At 39.3% G+C, this 20,068-nt stretch overlaps 1 protein-coding gene across 5 annotated transcripts in view; it reads left to right on the top strand.

Moving 5' to 3' along the window:
• The window catches only part of INPP5F (inositol polyphosphate-5-phosphatase F), a 93,560-nt gene that overhangs the window by 48,420 nt on the left and 25,072 nt on the right, over window positions 1-20,068 (top strand). For 3 of the 5 annotated variants that reach the window (XM_057530343.1, XM_007173189.3, XM_007173187.3), the window contains 6 exons: window positions 11,175-11,303; window positions 11,528-11,695; window positions 11,813-11,869; window positions 13,882-14,080; window positions 14,624-14,803; window positions 15,702-15,769. In XM_057530343.1, the coding sequence (XP_057386326.1) occupies window positions 11,175-11,303; window positions 11,528-11,695; window positions 11,813-11,869; window positions 13,882-14,080; window positions 14,624-14,803; window positions 15,702-15,769 (801 nt within the window). Of the gene's footprint in view, window positions 1-11,174; window positions 11,304-11,527; window positions 11,696-11,812; window positions 11,870-13,881; window positions 14,081-14,623; window positions 14,804-15,701; window positions 15,770-20,068 lie in introns of those variants that run through there. The other 2 variants (XM_057530344.1, XR_009005577.1) reach the window with 2 other exon arrangements.

Genomic DNA, 20,068 nt, shown 5'->3' with positions numbered 1-20,068 from the left:
CTGCCCCTAGGTTCTTCAGAACCGTTTTTTTGTTTTTAGATTCCATATATATGTGTTAGCATACAGTATTTGTTTTTCTCTTTCTGACTTCACTTTGTATGACAGACTCTAGGTCCATCCACCTCACTACAAATAACTCAGTTTTGTTTCTTTTTATGGCTGAGTAATATTCCATTGTATATATGTGCCACATCTTCTTTATCCATTCATCTGTCGATGGACACTTAGGTTGCTTCCATGTCCTGGCTATTGTAAATAGAGCTGCAATGAACATTGTGGTACATGACTCTTTTTTTTTTTAATTTATTTATTTTATTATTATCATTATTTTTAAGCTGGTGGGGTTTTTTTTAAATTAATTAATTAATTTATTTATTTTTGGCTGTGTTGGGTCTTTGTTTCTGTGCGAGGGCTTTCTCTAGTTGCGGCAAGCGGGGGCCACTCTTCATCACGGTGCACGGGCCTCTCACTGTCGCGGCCTCTCTTGTTGCAGAGCACAAGCTCCAGACGCTCAGGCTCAGTAGTTGTGGCACACGGGCCTAGCTGCTCCGCGGCATGTGGGATCTTCCCAGACCAGGGCTCGAACCCGTGTGCCCTGCATGGGCAGGCAGATTCTCAACCACTGTGCCACCAGGGAAGCCCCTGTTGCTAGTATTTTGTTGAGTATTTTTGCATCTGTGTTCATCAGTGATATTGGCCTGTAGTTTTCTTTCTTTGTGACATCTTTGTCTGGTTTTGGTATCAGGGTGATGGTGGCCTCGTAAAATGAGTTTGGGAGTGTTCCTCCCTCTGCTATATTTTGGAAGAGTTTGAGAAGGATAGGTGTTAGCTCTTCTGTAAATGTTTGATAGAATTCTCCTGTGAAGCCATCTGGTCCTGGACTTTTTTTTGTTGGAAGATTTTTAATCACAGTCTCAATTTCAGTGCTTGTGATTGGTCTGGTTATATTTTCTATTTTTTCCTGGTTCAGTCTCGGAAGGTTGTGCTTTTCTAAGAATGTGTCCATTTCTTCCATGTTGTCCATTTTATTGGCATATAGTTGCTTGTAGTAATCTCTCATGAACCTTTATATTTCTACAGTGTCAGTTGTTACTTCTCCTTTTTCATTTCTAATTGTATTGATTTGAGTCTTCTCTCTTTTTTTCTTGATGAGTCTGGCTAATGGTTTGTCAATTTTGTTTATCTTCTCAAAGAACCAGCTTTTAGTTTTATTGATCTTTGCTATTGTTTCCTTCATTTCTTTTTCATTTATTTCTGATCTGATCTTTATGATATCTTTCCTTCTGCTAACTTTGGTTTTTTTTGTTCTTCTGTCTCTGATTGCTTTAGGTGTAAGATAGGTTGTTTATTTGAGATGTTCTTGTTTCTTGAGGTAGGATTGTATTGCTATAAACTTCCCTCTTAGAACTGCTTTTGCTGCATCCCATAGGATTTGGATCGTCGTGTTTTCATTGTCATTTGCTTCTGGGTATTTTCTGATTTCCTCTTTGATTTATCCAGTGATCTCTTGGTTATTAAGTAGTGTATTGTTTAGCCTCCATATGCTTGTATTTTTTACAGATTTTTTCCTGTAGTTGATATCTAGTCTCATAGCGTTGTGGTCAGAAAAGATACTTGATATGATTTCAATTTTCTTAAATTTACCAAGGCTTGATTTGTGACCCAAGATATGATCTATCCTGGGGAATGTTCCATGAGCACTTGAGAAGAAAGTGTATTCTGTTGTTTTTGGATGGAATGTCCTATAAATATCAATTAAGTCCATCTTGTTTAATGTATCATTTAAAGCTTGTGTTTCCTTATTTATTTTCATTTTGGATGATCTGTCCATTGGTGAAAGTGCCGTGTTAAAGTCCCCTACTATGATTGTGTTGCTGTCGTTTTCCCCTTTTATGGCTGTTAGTATTTGCCTTATGTATTGAGGTGCTCCTATGTTGGGTGCATAAATATTTACAATTGTTATATCTTCTTCTTGGATTGATCCCTTGGTCATTATGTAGTGTCCTTCTTTGTCTCTTGTAGTAGTCTTTGTTTTAAAGTCTATTTTGTCTGATATGAGAATTGCTACTCCAGCTTTCTTTTGATTTCCATTTGCATGGAATATCTTTTTCCATCCCCTCACTTTCAGTCTGTATGTGTCCCTAGGTCTGAAGTGGGTCTCTTGTAGACAGCATATAGATGGGTCTTGTTTTTGTATCCATTCAGCCAGTCTGTGTCTTTTGGTTGGAGCATTTAATCCATTTACATTTAAGGTAATTATCAATATGTATGTTCCTATTACCATTTTTTAAGTTGTTTTGGGTTTGTTATTGTAGGTCTTTTCCTTGTGTTTCCTGCCTAGGGAGGTTCCTTTAGCATTTGTTGTAAAGCTGGTTTGGTGCTGCTGAATTCTCTTAGCTTTTCCTCATCTGTAAAGGTTTTAATTTCTCCATCAATTCTGAATGAGATCCTTGCTGGGTAGAGTAATCTTGGTTGCAGGTTTTTCCCTTTCATCACTTTAAGTATGTCCTGCTACTCCCTTTTGGCTTGCAGAGTTTCTGTTGAAAGATCAGCTGTTAACCTTATGGGAATTCCCTTGTATGTTATTTGTTGTTTTTCCCTTGCTGCTTTTAATATTTTTTCTTTGTGTTTAATTTTTGATAGTTTGATTAATATGTGTCTTGGCATTTTTCTCCTTTGATTTATCCTGTATGGGACTCTCTGTCCTTGCTGGACTTCATTGACTCTTTCCTTTCCCACATCAGGGAACTTTTCAACTATAATCTCTTCAGATATTTTCTCATTCCCTTTCTTTTTCTCCCCTTCTTTTGGGGCCCCTATAATGCAAATTTTGGTGCATTTAATGTTGTCCCAGAAGTCTCTACAACTGTCCTCAATTCTTTTCATTCTTTTTTCTTTATTCTGCTCTGCAGTAGTTATTTCCACCATTTTATCTTCCAGGTCACTTATCCATTCTTCCGCCTCAGTTATTCTGCTATTGATTCCTTCTAGAGAATTTTTAATTTCATTTATTGTGTTGTTCATCATTGTTTGTTTGCTCTTTAGTTCTTCTAGGTCCTTGTTAAAAGTTTCTTGTTTTTTCTCCATTCTGTTTCCAAGATTTTGGATCGTCTTTACTATCATTACTTTGAATTCTTTTTCAGGTAGAGTGCCTGTTTCCTCTTCGTTTGGTTTGGTGGGTTTTTACCTTGCTGCTTCATCTGCTGTGTGTTCCTCTGTCTTCTCATTTTGCTTAACTTACTGTGTTTGGGGTCTCCTTTTCACAGGCTGTAGGTTCATAGTTCCCGTTGTTTTGGTGTCTGTCCTCAGTGGCTAAGGTTGGTTCAGTGGGCTCTGTAGGCTTCCTGGTGGAGTGGACTAGTGCCTGTGTTGTGGTGGATGAGGCTGGATCTTGTCTTTCTGGTGGGCAAGACCACGTCCGGTGGTGTGTTTTGGGGTGTCTGTGACCTTATTATGATTTTAGGCAGCCTCTCTGCTAATGGGTGGGGTTGTGTTCCTGTCTTGCTAGTTGTTTGGCATAGGGTGTCCAGTATTGTAGCTTGCTGGTCGTTGAGTGGAGCTGGGTCTTAGCATTGAGATGGAGGTCTCTGGGAGAGCTTTCACGTTTGATGTTACATGGAGCCGGGAGGTCTCTGGTGGACCAATGTCCTGAACTCAGCTCTCCCACCTCAGAGTCACAGGCCTGACACCCGGCTGGAGCACCAAGACCCTGTCAGCCACATGGCTCTTTTGGGAAGTCTGAGATCTTCTGCCAGCGTTCAGTAGGTGTTCTATAGGAGTTGTTCCACATGTAGTTGTATTTCTGATGTATTTGTGGGGAGGAAGGTGATCTCCACGTCTTACTCCTCCACCATCTTGAAGGTCCCCCCTGCCCCCCAGTTGACTTTTTGCTTTAGTTATATGGCTTGTTTGCCAGTTTTAAAAATAATTTTCATAGTATACAATTTATTCATTTAAAGCACATAATTTCAGTGGTTTTTAGTATATTCACTGTTTTGTAACTGTCACCACAATTAATGTTAGAACATTTTCATGGCTCTAAAAATAACCCTGCACTCATTAGTAGTCACTCATTTCCCCCCAAACCCCAGGCAAATCCTAGGCAACCATTAATCTACTTTCTTTCTCTGTAAATTTGCCTATTCTGAATATTTCTGATAAATGGAATCATAAAATATGTGGCCTTTTGTGACTGGCTTCTTTTATTTAGCACCGTGTTTTCAAGGTTCATGCTTGTTGTAGCATGTGTCAACACTTAATTCCTTTTTATTCCATTGTATACCACATTTTATTTATCCATTCATCAGTTGATGGACATTTGGGTTGTTTTCACTTTGGGGCTGTTATGAGTAATACTGCTGTGAACACTGTGTATGAGTTTTTGAGTGGACACTTGTTTTCATTTCTCTTGGGAGAAAGAGAAATTCCATACCTAGGAATGGAATTGCTGGGTCATATAGTAACTGTGTCTAACCTCTTGAGGACCTGCCAGACTGTTTTTCAAAGCAATGTGCCATTAAAGAGAAAAAAAAAAAAGATCTAGGGACTTCCCTGGCAGTCCAGTGGTTAAGGCTCTGCACTTCCACTGCAGTGGGTGCGGGTTTGATCCCTGGTCGGGGAACTAGGATCCCGCATGCCGTGCAGCATGGCCAAAAAAAAAAAAAAAAGAAGATCTATACAAGGGTATGAAGAATCTGTGGGTTTTAAATAAATGAGAACATAGATGTTCTTTCTTTTGAAAAAACATCCTTTAAAGTTTTATAGGCTTATGTTCCATATCTGCATATCTTATTTGCTGTATCTCATTGCCTTAATAGATAACTGTATCATTTTCCATATTTGGTTTCCCATTAGACATCTGTTTAAAATTTTAGCTCCAGATGGACATAGATAGCTACCAACCTTTAAAGTAAAATCATTTATTTTCCTTTTTCTATACAGCAGCAACAACATCAGCCCTTAATCTTGGTTGTGAAACGTAAGTTGCTAGAATAGTAGAAAAACTAGGGGAGCACTGTGGCACTTGCTGTGGTGCTTTTCTTTTTGAGATGGTGTGTATCCATGTTGTGAGAAGTGCCTAAGCACATATTGCACAGAACTGGCTGGGCCTCTGGAAAAGGGAAGGTGATCCCACTGTCCACGCTATGTGTTGTAATCCCTAGAGCTCTGTCTAAACAAAGCATCTTAAGACTGGAAGGGATCCCAAGAAGTAGTTTTCTGTATTCCTATTTCTTGGTAGGTCTGAATTTAACCTATTTTAAAAGATAGTGGTCTATACTTTCTTTTCTAAAGTTAACTTTATATATGGAAGATTTTTAGATATTCATTGAAAATGTTTATGTTTAAAGTATTTTAAATTTCTATTTAGAAAACTCAGTGGTTTTTTTGTTTTTTTTAAAATTTATTTATTTACTTACTTATTTATTTTTGGCTGCGTTGGGTCTTCGTTGCTGCGTGCAGGCTTCCTCTAGTTGCAGTGAGCAGGGGCTACTCTTCATTGCGGTGCGCAGGCTTCTCATTGTGGTGGCTTCTTTTGTTGCAGAGCACGGGCTGTAGGCGCACAGGCTTCAGTAGTTGTGGCACGTGGGCTCAGTAGTTGTGGCTTGCAGGCTCTAGAGCGCAGGCTCAGTAGCTGTGGCTCACGGGCTTAGTTGCTCCGCGGCATGTGGGATCTTCCCAGACCAGGGCTCGAACCCGTGTACCCTGCATTGGCAGGTGGATTCTTAACCACTGTGCCACCAGGGAAGTCCGAAAACTCAGTTTTAAGAGACAGAGATAGACTTCTGGATAAGATGGTGTGGTGACTTTGTGCTTTGTAATGCAGATCACAATCCTTATCTGAAATCTTTGGGGCTGTATTTGTTTTAGAATTCAGGTTTTGGGGGCTTTCTATAAGGTTATTCCATGTACTTGATATATGTGCAGTGAGTCTGGGACATTACCCTACCAGTTTACACATTCATACTTCTTAAAGAATCATATGAATATTCGTTCTAAGGAAGGTAAATGATGACTATAAATTGCCTCATATCAGTTCAGGGATTATTTTATCATTAGATGAGCTTGTAACAAACTTTTAAAAAACTTTCAGGTTTCAGAGTTTTTTGGATTTTGGAGTTAAGGGATATTGGGCCTATATCAACTCTGTTCCAAGCCCAGGAAGAGGATAGATTAAAAAAAGAGAGAGAAAAGAAAAGAAAAACAAGACATTGCCAGGCCTAGAGGGAAACCGCATCTTATTTTCATGGACCATAAATGGAATAGTGAATCAGACAGAGGCCTTCTAGTTTCTGCATCCATAAGCAGGCAGTGGTGGATGGAGATTTGGTCCCTACACATTAAAGGGAACTAAAAGGGCTATATTGGAGATGGGGGTCTGGAGCCATGTTCAGTACTTTCAGCCTGGTGCTGGAGTGGGACTCCCCCCAGTTCATGAAAGGAGGCTGTTAGGTTATCTGTTCTAAGTGGGATAATTGTGCCGAAAAGAATTCTCTTGTCTCTTAAGCCAGTAGCACCTCCCTTGAGAAACACTGGTCTTGGCAAAAGATAAGGATCTGAATTAACACAATGACAATCAGCATGAAGTAGTTGGGGTTGATAGGAGAGACTTTAGCAGGTAGAATAATGGAAGATGACTCCAAGGTTTCTTGCTTAAGTAATCCAGCGGGTGATGTAGTCATTGCCTGAGATACGGCACACCAGAGAAGGAACAAGACTTGCCAAACAGACGTTGGTCAGGTTTGGAGATGCTGAATTTGAGAGACTAGTGTCTCATTAGTGGGGAGATGTATTTTGGGGTCATGAGCTCAGAGCAAAAGAGTAGAGTTAGAAATGTAGAGTTAAACGTAATGGTAGTTAAAAATGAGGAAAGAAGATGAAATTTTCTTGGCAGAGCATGAAGAATGGGAAGAGAACTAAGGGTGGAACGTTGGGAGCCACCATTATCTTTAGAGATAGAGTTGCCAACAAAGAAGACAGAGAAGGAACAGTTGGAGGTGGGGGAAGAGCCCAAAGAGACGGGAGTCATAGGGGCCAGGTGACGAGATGGCAGAGTGATCATTAATGCCACATTCTTAGACAGGCATAAGGTTTGTCCTTTTCAGAGCGAGAGCGTCCTTGTTTCACTCTGAGCAGTTTCACTGGCCCTCACTCTTTGACCTACCCCAGTCAGACTGTAGTCCTCGCAGTTCCGGTGACTGTGACACTGTGCCCTGCTCACTCACGGAGATTTCAGGGTTGAGGGATGGATTTAAAAAGATCCTGGTAAACTTGAACAATGTTAAAAGGTGCTAGGAAAGGGGCTATTAGAGAGAGAGGTTGGAACAGAGGAGAGAGGGGGCGAATGACAGGGCAAGGTCCTGATCCTAGAGGAGACACAGTGGGAAATTGGCCTTGCAGAGAAAAACAACTCCCGTCCTTCTGAGAGTGAGGAGAGTGGGTGCAGACTCGGTGTGCTGCTGCAAGATTACTTTAGAATAGCTAGATATTTAGAATCATCTTTGATATATTCCTGGGGGAAAGTCTTGCTGGCTTGAATGCTCTTAAGGAATAACTGTGTCTGACAGAGGCGTAATATCCTGTTTGAATATTAAAATTGCAACAATCTATAACTAGGTTTAAGGCATGTTTTCAGATTTTTTAAAGAAGGTGTTATTAATAGAACTAGATGATTACTAACACTCTGCATAAAAATCACTAGCCAGCAATTGCTCAGTGCCGCAAGCAGCAGCAACAGCAGCAGGGGACTAACAGGAGAGCGCCTTTGCTGCCCCAGTAATTCTGTACTAACCAAGGCTGGAGGGGTATGAGGTGTATTCATGGAAGAAGGGAAGTGATGGTTTTCTAGGACTACTTTTATGCCCCATGTGTGAATCTGGAGGTTACCACTTACATTTGTAGCATCAGAGCCCATCCATTCATTTAACAAAGGTTTTTTGAGACCTCCTGTACCAGGTACTGCTAAGGCCCTGGAGATATATGAGTCAGTAAAACAAAGATCTCTGCTATTATGGAACTTACATTATGGTGGGGGTGCGGCAGACAGTAAACATCAACATAAATATCTTATGTCATATGTTGGAAAGTAGTGAACACTATGGGAAATAAAAGTTGAGTGCAGTAAGGGTGGTGGGTGGAGTGCCCAGGAGTAGAGATTATGGTAAGATATCTGGGGAGAGGATGTCTGGGCCGAGAGAATAGCCAGAACACAGGCCCTGAGGTGGAAGTAGTCCTGGCTTGTTGAGGAACAGCAAGGAGGCTGATATGGGTGGAGTGGAGTACTAAGCAAGGGGAGGAGAGCCACAGGAGATGAAGGCAGAGGAGAGAAGATGAGGGTCCAGTTTTGAACATGTTGAGTGTGAGGTACCTGATGGAAATCCAAGTGGAAACATTGGGATTTGTGATTCTAGAATTTTGGGGAAGAGCAGGCCTGGAAATGTACCGCTGGGAGGGCAGGGTTGGCATGTAGATGGTATTTAAAGCCATGAGACTGGATGAAATCGCTGAGGGAGTGAATGCAGATAGAGAAGGGGGTCAAGGACTGAACCTTGAGGTGCCAAGACATTAAGAAGTCAAATGGTCAGGAAGGAACCAGTAAAAGAGGAAAAGAGCGACCACTGGAAGCCAAGTAAGACAGTGTATCAGAGAAGATGAGGGAGAGATGAACTGTGTCAAATGCTACTGAGCGGTTAAGATGAGGATCAGGAATCCACCACTGCGTTTAGCCAAGTAGAGACCCTTGGTCACACTGAAGATAAGGTTTAGGTGGAGTGGTGGGGCCCAAAGCCAAGTTGGAGTGGGCTGGGGAGAGAACGGGAGGAGAGGGATTGGAGGCAGTGAGGAGTACAAAGAAGTAGGACCCTAGCTGGCACAGGAGGAGTGTTAGAGGAGAGAAATATCAGTGTGTTTCAGGCAGAAAGAGGGGAGAGGAGAGAATTGCTGGAGCAACGTCCATATGCTTGATTCTTCTCCTTCCCCATTATCTCAAGATCTGGTTAGTTTTGCTTACTTGAAGGGAAATTAAGTTAACTTGGTTTTGGCAGGATGACTGTAGATATTTTTTTACTTCACCTTTGGTTCCCTTGTCTTCACTGGTAGGCCAGGAGGAGTGTAAAGTTGTAATCACGTTGTGAAACCCCTGTGAATAGAGTGTTTGGTAGCCATAGCTTTGAAAAGACATAAAACCCATAAGATTGCAGTACATCTGAATTCTTCGTTCAGTTATCAGTCTCCACTTCCAATTTGATAAAACAGGAACAGCCCCCTTCCTTTTTTTTTTTAAATTAATTAATTTACTTATTTATTTTTGGCTGCATTGGGTCTTCGTTGCAGTGCGCGGGCTTCTCATTGCGGTGGCTTCTCTTGTTGCAGAGCATGGGCTCTAGGTGTATGGGCTTCAGTAGTTGTGGCATGCAGACTCAGTAGTTGTGGCACACGGGCTTAGTTGCTCTGCAGCACGTGGGATCCTCCGGGACCAGGGCTCGAACCTGTGTCCCCTGCATTGGCAGGAGGATTCCCAACCACTGTGCCACCAGGGAAGTCCAGCCCCCTAACTTTTTTTATTATTATTATTATTTATTTATTTATTTATTTTATGGCTGTGGTGGGTCTTCGTTTCTGTGCGAGGGCTTTCTCTAGTTGCGGCAAGGGGGGGCCAGTCTTCATCGCCGTGCGCAGGCCTCTCATTATCGCAGCCTCTCTTGTTGCGGAGCACAGGCTCCAGACGCGCAGGCTCAGTAGTTGTGGCTCACGGGCCTAGTTGCTCCGCGGCATGTGGGATCTTCCCAGACCAGGGCTCGAGCCTGTGTCCCCTGCATTGGCAGGCAGATTCTCAACCACTGCGCCACCAGGGAAGCCCCAGCCCCCTAACTTTTAAAAAAAAATTTATAATCAAACCTCAAACCAAGGGACTTCCCTGGTGGTCCAGTGGTTAAGAATCTGTCTTGCAATGCAGAGGATGCCAGTTTGATCCCTGGTCGGGGAACTAAGATCCCACATGCCGCCGGACAGCTGAGCCCGGGCGCCACAACTAGAGAGCCCTCACGCCACAACTACCGAACCCACTTGCTCTGCAGCCCACATGCCTGCCACAAGTAATGAGCCTGTGCTCGCTGGAGCCCAAGCACCATAATAAAAAAGATACTGTGTGCCGCAACTAAGACCCCGATGCAGCCAAGAAATAAATAAATAAATAAATATTTTTAAAAACCCCACAATCTTGAACTAGTTTTTTCTCCTCATTAAGTTTTTTTATCCTGTTCATAATCGAGTAATAGTTATTTTGTACGTAAGACACTACTAATGATAACCATTTAGTAACTGTTAGCTCTTAACAGGAGTCTACCACTTAGCATAGCAATAAAACCAGTGTCTTGAAAAAATGGAATTAGTCTGCATATGGTTAATAGAATCCTTGTGTCCCTTTCAGAATATTTGCTTTGTGTGTTGAGCCACATGAAATTATATATAAAACGCTTGACTTTAACCAGGTAGTCCTCTGTAGAACCTCTGTGCCCTTCTCTTGTCTTAACACCTTCCCATCCTCTTCATCACCTTTGTTGGTTGGACTGCACATTTCCTGCAGCCCCTACTTTCTGCTTCAAACTTAATCTCTGGACCCAAAGAGTGTGTTTTTATGCTGATTTCATTAGTGTGTGTGAGGATAGGAGGAGAGAGAGTGGTTGAAATGTCCAGCTTTTAAGATTCCCAATAGAGCAGACTCTTGGCAACTTCTCCCCCAAAACACTCAATTAACTAGCATGAATATTTAGCACACATTGCTCTAAAGAAATGTGGCTAGAGCATAGCATATGTGTATTTTGCACTATTTTTAATCTTTGATGCCAATTTTTAAAGCGTTAATGAATCCCAACCAGAGCATTTCATTCTTCAGTTATATTAGATAAGAACTTACTATGATCCTAACCTGAATTTTCTACCCCTAAATCCTAAGTATATCCTGCCCTGTATTCTTTGCTTATCCTCTATTGTAGCTTTCTAATCCTTGAAACCACAGCTGTGTTTTCTAATATCAGCTGTCTACTGGGTCATTTTACCTGCTCTTGAGGTTTTAACCACAATGCTTGAGGAGTAGTGACACTTCTGCACTCACACTTGAACATTAAGCAAGCAGATATTAGTAATAATGAATTCTCTTTCTCCTCCTAATTATTTAGCTCTGTAAGAAGCATCATTTTGGAATTAACAAACCAGAGAAGATTATACCATCTCCTGATGACTCAAAGTTTCTACTGAAGACCTTTACGCATATTAAATCCAATGTGTCTGCTCCTAATAAAAAGAAAGTAAGAGTTTAATTGATATGGGCTTGGAATTCATCTTTGATTAGTTTTAAATTGAGGGGTGACTTTCCTGCTAATAAACTTACTTTCAAACTACTTGTCATATTAAAGCACCATCTCTGCATATCCTTGGGATTATTTTTTACTTTTCTCCTAGGGAATTGTGTGGTATCCACACGATGCTTTACATTTAATTCCTGCAGTAATAGTAGATTAATTTCTTACAGGTTAAGGAAAGTAAAGAAAAGGAGAAGTTGGAGAGAAGATTACTGGAGGAGTTGCTGAAGATGTTCATGGACTCAGAATCCTTTTACTATAGCTTGACCTATGACCTGACCAATTCAGTGCAGAGGCAGAGTGCTGGGGAGAGGGAGCTCTGTCCCCTCTGGCAAAAGGTACCTCTCACAGCTCCGAGCAGGGGTTGCCACCAGAACAATTTATGGACCCGTTTGGCTTCTATAGGAGAACTGAAGCAACATGTTTCTGAACTGTTTGTTTTCTACCTTTTCCAGGTCGATGACCGATTTTTCTGGAATAAATACATGATACAAGACCTTACTGAGATTGGTGTGAGTAGTTGTTTCTGAAATATTCTAAGGTAGTTTATAGTTGTTAGGCAAATATTTTTAAGGTATACTAAAATAGAAATTTAAAATCTCACGTAATGTTTTCCCCTGTAGAATGAGAATCATTTAGCTAGGGAAAACCAGGGCACTATTTTAAGGCAGTTCATAATTCGACTATATAGCCACAGGCTTATCTTTTTAGCAGGTTTCCATAGAACAGTCATAATTTAAGGCTGTGGAACTAATATCCATAGAGTTCCTGTAAAAGATATTTTGTTTGTACCCATTGGAAGTGTTGAAGCCCAGTTTTCCTTTAGTGATACCAGTCATTCCTGTTTCCTCATATGGAAATTGGAGTAGACAAATCTCTAAGAACGTTCCAGTACTACAAGTATTCGAATCAGGGAAGACAGAGGATATGATTAGATTATTGCATGAGGTTCCTTCAGGTTTAATGATTACCTTCTTCCTTTACTCTGTCATGTATATTGGAGAATTATGACTGCCCAAAGACAATTCATTTATTCGGTCAATCAACCAATATTTATGGAAAGCCTGCCATGTGCCAGTTACTGTTTTGGACACAAATTGAGCAAAAAGTTGAATAGGGTCACAGATTATCTTTTTCTTAACCTTTCAGAAAGTTGAAACCTTTTTTCTTTCTGTTTCTCCCTATTGGTGGTGGTCAGTATAAATGATTTTGACCTATGTATCTGGTGGTGTCTAAAACTAGATATCTATCATGGCTCACCTCTCTAAAATGTTCTTGCCTCTCTTTATGATGCTGATCAAACCATGACCACCAAAACTTAATGATAGGGGGAGAAAAATAAGGGGGTCTGTAATGAGTATTTGTCCTGTTTGCTGACATATTGAGCTCTAATGTGTTTTGCAGAGTTTTTGTCAGACACGTAGCATTACCATTTAAAACTGATGACTTACAATAAAGGTGGCATTTGGTAGCATACCTATCTGTTCCTGTTGAGAGTTTTGTATTTATTGCTAAAACAAAAATATAAATAATGAGAATGGTGATAAAAGTAATGAATGCAGATAGATCCTTTGCTTCACTATTTTCAACTCTAACCTAACCTTCCTAAGATCCTATCTGCAGGCTCCATAAAACAAAACTGTGAGATAGGACCTGGAGTATGTGGTTGTGAAAGAAGGGGTGGATTTGAAGTTGATGCTGAGGTTAAGGCTAGATACAGATACGGAGATAGGAGGGAAAGAGGGACTAAGAACAACTTCTCTGGAGCACTTTTCATTCTTTACTGTCCCTGCATACAGTCGGTTGAGAAATCTGAGTATTCTTAGTCTGAAAGACTAAGAGGAAATCTCTAACTTTAATTAATACTCTCCTAATTACATTGGATGACTTTTTAAAATAAGATATTTATGGAAAGGATTCTTTTTTTGGTTCATTGACTACTTGGATTTTAGCTTGGCAGAGCAAGACTTTTTCTAAACTGGAAAGTAGAATAGACCTCTATGTTTCATAATAAAGTGATCAGAGTTGGTTGTATTTAATTAAAGGCTTAATACAATTGGGAGTTGAAAATCAACCTTTAAGCTTTATTTTCTTCTATACCAGCAGTAGGTAGGCACTGTGCCAAACACTTTTTAGATTTTACTCATTTAATCTTCACAACAACCTTATGAGGTTGTCGTTTTTCTTATTTCACAAAGCAGAATGCCGAGGCATGGCAAGGTTAAGTGATTCACCTGAGTGAGGAAGTAAGTGGTGGAGCCTGGATTTGTACCCAGCAGCTATGGTCCCTTTCAGGCAGCTCTTCTTGAATGACCACCATAAACAAAAGGAAAGGCTCTCACCTCCGCCCCACTTCCTCCGTCCATTCCTTAGTGTTCTCCAAAAAGCAGAAAATATAGTTAAAGGATGGAAGGTTTCTGCTTCTAATAAACTAACAACAAGTATGTGCTAACTACTGCTTGGGTTTAAGAAAGTAGCAGTGCTGTACAGAATAGGGGCAACATGATGTTCATATTATTTTCAGACACCGGATGTGGATTTTTGGATTATCCCCATTATTCAAGGTTTTGTGCAGATTGAAGAACTTGTGGTTAATTATAATGAGTCATCTGATGATGAGAAAAGCAGCCCGGAGACCCCCCCTCAGGAGTCCACCTGTGTAGATGACATTCACCCACGCTTTCTAGTGGCTCTCATTTCACGCCGAAGTAGACACAGAGCAGGTGAGTGGAGGGCTGTAATAGTGTACAAATTAAATCCAGGCGAGAATGGAACATCTGCAGATGTATTGAAATGCTAATGACAATAATGGATTTGGAAACACAGTTGGCTTCAAAGTGCTCAGTGACTCTCAATAGTGTGATATAATTGGGGACCAATTTTTTGGAGAGAAGTGAATGGGAGAGAGTTAACAAAAGGTAAAAGAAAAGGAGGTATATATGTGGAAAAGAGCAGAAAGTCACTTGGGATGTGCTTCTGGATACCATTGTTCCTACTGACAGCCTGTATCACAGTAATAAATCCTTCCCAGGTGCTCGCACCTTTGGGAAAAACCTCCTCTTTCAGTTCACAGGAACTATCTCAGCTTCAACTTTTAAAAAACGATGAATAAAGGCATGATCTGGGGTAAGTTGATACTGTTCTGCCTGGCAGTTGCACATTAGATCCCCAAGCCTGTCCTGAAAGACACAGATTTGGTTAAGAAGCATATCTAGTGAGACTAATTTTTTTTTCAGTGTTGCTGTTTTATTTTAATTGTCTTTTAGGAATGCGTTATAAACGAAGAGGAGTGGATAAAAATGGAAATGTTGCAAATTATGTGGAGACTGAGCAGTTAATTCATGTGCATAATCATACCTTGTCATTTATTCAAACACGAGGCTCTGTGCCTGTGTTTTGGAGCCAGGTTGGGTATCGATATAATCCAAGACCTCGGCTGGACAGAAGTAAGCCTGTCAGTTATTTGGTTTGCAGACAATGATTTCAGAGGGAGTTTTAAAAAATATTAGATACTTCATAGGTTTGGATTTGTTTTGCCAGATACTTCATTTAAAATAATAACTCATATGGTAAAATTTAATAGTGATATAATAATCACAAAAGTAATAATTGTTGTTGACGATTTAAGTAATTAACAATAAAAAGATTCCAAAATAGAGCAAAACAGAGCTTAATTCACAGATTTTAATTTGTTGTTTCTTTAAAGAATACTTTATTACATGCTTAATTTTGGAAAAGTATAAATATGGCCAGTATTTATAGAAGCAGGAAATATCTTAAATAAGACAGCATCTACAAGGAATACATAGGATGCCTTTACTCACATGTTTTGCTGTGAAAGGTTTGTTGTTGTTTTAAATATTAAGGATTTAATTTCTTCCAGTATTTTAACTTTAGCACTGGAATAGCTCAGTCATGTCAATCTAATTAGATTACTGAAAGAGGCTGATTTTAAAAATTGTTTACAGAATATTTTTCTCTCAAAACAATTTATATTTGTGAGAATTCAGTAAAACTTCAGTTTTTAACATCCTTGTTTTAAAGGGGTTTTTATTAATTTATTATAAACTACATGAAACCTTTTCTGACAAGTTGGCTGGTTATATAAATAATAAATGTCATGGTTTCATAGTTGCCACCTTCAGTATTTCAGTTTAGTCTAATTGGGGGAAAAAAATCAGATCTTCCGCTTAGCATTTCATTTTAAAATATTGGTTTTAGACAATCTTAGTTACATTTGGGCTATCAATAAATTATGTAAAAGTAAGCGTAAAGGTGGAATAGACGCTAATTTCTGTGTTACACATGGGAAGGAAAAAAAGATTTTGTATCACTTCTTTGTAGGTGAAAAGGACACTGTCGCCTATTTCTGTGCCCATTTTGAAGAACAACTGAAAATTTACAAAAAACAGGTGGGATTTGATCTGTAGTAATAAGTGTTCCTTCATATTTTTAGAAATGGTTATGCATCTGTTTCTTTAAATTTCATGAAAATAATATACGATTCATAATTAAGCAAAATGGCATTTCTCGTGAAGTTAAAGAACACATAGCTAAGAGTGTTCTTACTATTCTTTAAGAATTATCATTGAGTCAGCTACTTTAGACTGTTTTTAGATGAGATTAATCTACTGTCAGTTACTACAATCTGAGAAGTTATCTAGAGTAGGATAGGAAAGGCATCTCTCAGTACCACCTATAGGTCCATCTCTTTGAGATAACAATTTGGTATGTATCCTTCAATATCTTTTTTCTCGGCCCACCTTTCTTATTTATTCATACACTTATATGTAGGTATGTGAACATATAAACCAAAATCAATTGAGAACTGTTAGGTGAAATACAAGTTCAATAAGATGACCAGATTTCATACAGATTAATATAGACTAATCAGTAACTCTCTTATCCATTAGCAATGACCAGTCTGAAGGTGTAATGCCATGGGATGCATTTTTCTAACAGCAACAAAAATAGGAAGAAATAACCTGAAATCTACTGAACATACAAAAAAGATAGCATGTATATGGGGGCAAGGGTGTTGGGAGGGGAGGATTACTGAAGAACGTAAAAGAAGACTTGAATAAACGGAGAGAAAATATCATGTTCCTTGAAGGAAAGACTCAATATTGAATAGATTTCAGTGGTTAATATATAAATTTTGTGCAATCTCAAAGAAAGTCCCAGCAGGGAAATAAAAAGCAAACCCTCATATTGAAAAAATATATAAAGTTTGTAGTAAGAGATAAAGGCAGGTAACTGGGGAAATGAGAACGCTCACACATTGCTGGGAGGGGCATAAGTTGCTATAGCCATTTTGAATGGTATTATCAATCAAAATAAAATATGCTTATACTGTTAATCCAGTAATTTGTCTTTTGATATCTATCCTACATACCATATACAGAAATCAGTTCCAGATGGATGTGGATCTAAATGTGAAAGGTTAAACAATAAGCCTTTTAAAGGAAAATATAGAACATCTTTTGACCTTGGGTCTTAAACAGGGCTTTAAAAGCACTAACCATAATGAAAAAAAAAAAAATGACTTTACTAAATGTTTAATTTTTATTAAAACTTTATTATTTACTGAAACTTTATTGAATTATCAAATATTTTGAATATTAAAATACTACTATACATTATAAATACTATTTATTAAAATTAAATAGGACTTAAGCACCAACCATAATGAAAAAATTGATAAATTTGACTTCACTAAAATAAAAAAACTTCTGATTATTAAAAGGCACCATTAAGAGAATGGAAAGGCAATTCACAAAGCAGGAGAAGACATATATATGACAAAGGACTTTTATCTAGAGTACATTAAAAACTCCTATAAATCCATAAAAAAGGTGTACAGCCCAAAAGAAAATTGGACAAAAGACTTGAGCAGATCCTTCATGAAAAAAGATGTCCAGAGGCTGATAAACATGAAAAGGTGCTCCACGTCGTTAATCATCAGGGAAATGCAAACTAAAACCACCATTCACAAAACCAGAATGACTAAAATAAAAATGGTGGGAAGTACAAGTTTTGTCAAGGATGTGGAGCAACTGGAACTCTAATACAACACAAAAAAATTTAAATCTCCCTGAGAGAAACATGTGTTCAATCAAGGAGGCATGTATAAGTCTCCTTTATTGCAGCATAAAAAAACCCTAATTGTTCATCAGGAGGTCAATGGGTAAATAAAGTATAGCATATCTAAAGTGCTGAATACAAATGCTTAAAAATGATGAGGTACATCTGTGTGTACTAATGTGAATAGATCTTAAACTCATATAGTGGAGTGAGAAAAACTGCGTAACAGCATATGGCATGTTACCATTTTAAAAATCCCACAAAACAAAACTGTGTCATATGTAATTCTCTTCCGTATAATGTGTGTTCTCACCTACATATGGCATGCACGTTTATATAGGAACGCACTTAGGTGGCCTGAAAGGGTACACATCAAGCTTGTAGTGGGAGTTACCTTCAGGGAAGGCTGTGGACTTAGGTTGTGGTCAGGAAGGATGTGACCTTTATCCACGTTTGAATTTTTTTACAATGTGAATAAATTTCATGTATTCGCAATATGTGTAATTATAAGTAGCATTGAAGAGAATAAACCATAATTTAAATGTAACACATCATCACTGTAAAAATTGAAGTAATACTGAGGTATGTAAAGGAAGTAGAAGAAATAACCTCCTCGCCACCCTCATTCCTGCTCCCTGTTGACTTTCACAACCTGTTTGTACACATCATACACATCAACTTTATAGACGTGTGTATTGAGCAGACACTTGTTCCTTTCTAACAGTACCCCAAGAGTGTTCTTTTATCCACCCTCATCCTCTGGGTAATTGCTCTCTGGGAGGTGGGCCTTCGGTCGGTGTGACTCAGTCATGGTGTCACTACTGTTGCTCTTGCCTGTGATTGGTATAGGCGTGGGCCTGTGTATGTTCTTGGCACTTTGGCCAACGAGGTCTGATGTGAAGGGAAGTCTGCTGGGAGGCTCTGGGCAAGATTTCCTGCTCTAATAAAAAGAGATACAGGGCTTCCCTGGTGGCGCAGTGGTTAAGAATCCGCCTGCCAATGCAGGGGACACGGGTTCGAGCCCTGGCCCGGGAAGATTCCACATGCCGCGGAGCAACTAAGCCTCTTCGCCACAACTACTGAGCCTGCGCTCTAGCGCCCTCGAGCCACAACTACTGAGCCCACGAGCCACAACTACTGAAGCCCGCGTGCCTAGAGCCCGTGCTCCGCAACGAGAGAGGCCACCGCAATGAGAAGCCCGCGCACCATAACGAAGAGTAGCCCCCGCTCACTGCAACTAGAGAAAAGCAATGAAGCAGCAACAAAGACCCAACGCAGCCAGAAACAATAAATAAATAAATAAAAAAGAGATAACAGGAACCCACAGTCAGTCCCTCTGTGGTTGTTGTGTCTGGATTTGATTGGTAGTGCTGTAGCTGTGTCAAGGCTAGGTCATTAGCCTGAGTATTGACTAATATGCCGAGGATGGCAGAACAAAAAGATAGAGCTGGTTTTGGTCACCATTGAATGAAGCAGTTCTGGAACCATGCAACCTCGACTTCTGAGGTTCAGAACAGATTTCCGTTCTGAGATTTGAGTCAGTAATTTGTCATTTGCAGCAAAAAACATCTTGACACATGCATATATACACATTCAAAATTTAAGTCAAAAGAGGGCTGTAAGCTATGGGATATACACTATTCTACAACTATTTTCACTTAATAGCTCATGGCTATTATTTAACCATTTCTCCATTGGTGGACCTTTAGGATATAGTTTTTGCTATTCTAAAATTCTCCGGAAAACATCCTTTATATATTTTGGAACACTTGTGTGCTTTATAAAGTTCTAGAGGTGAAATGGCTGGATCAAACATTACATTTCTTTTAGGTTGATACCTACCACTCAGTTGCTTCCAAAAAGATCACACCAGTTTACACTCTCAGTAACAGTGGGAGCCAGTGCCCATTACCCCATATACTCACTAATGCTGTCTATATTTAGTGTTCAGCTTTTGCCTGTCTATAGGTGAAAACTGGTTTTCTGTTTTAAAATTTACATTTCTTTAAAGTTGTAGTCTCATGTTTATTGGCTATTTGTTTATCTTCTCTTGTGAATATCCTCTGTATCCTTTACCCATTTTTTTCCTTACTGAATTTATAGCACTCTTTATATATTAATGGTTTTTATGTTGCAGGTATATTCCCCTAGGTAGTCCTTTATTTTTTTTTAACCTTTGCTTATACTGTCATTTAGTACACAGAGGTTTTATATTTTTATGTTGTCACATCTGTCCATCTTTTCTTTACGCTCTCTGGTTTTTGTTACGCTTAGAAGGTCATGTGCCATCCTTCAATTAGGGAAAAATCATCCTAACATTTCGTCTAGCTTTTTTATAACTTGAAGAAAAAATATTTAGATCATTAATGCATCTAGAATTTATTTTGTGTATAATGAAGTGCAGAGGGCTAACTTAAGTCCCCCCCATGTAAACAGACAGTTATCCCAATAACATTTGTAGTACACCACTATAGTATAGTCCATATGTAGTCCACATATAGTATAGTCCATATTTCTCTCAGAATGATGTAACCATAGCTTAGATTCCTCAGTGTACATACGTCTGTCTCTAGGCCATCTGTCCTGTTCTGTTGAGTCATTCATTTTTCTGTACTGGTACCACAGTT

The sequence above is a fragment of the Balaenoptera acutorostrata genome, chromosome 16 (assembly GCF_949987535.1).
Source record: "Balaenoptera acutorostrata chromosome 16, mBalAcu1.1, whole genome shotgun sequence".
NCBI lineage: Eukaryota > Metazoa > Chordata > Mammalia > Artiodactyla > Balaenopteridae > Balaenoptera > Balaenoptera acutorostrata.
This window is presented reverse-complemented; position numbering and strand designations above follow the sequence as displayed.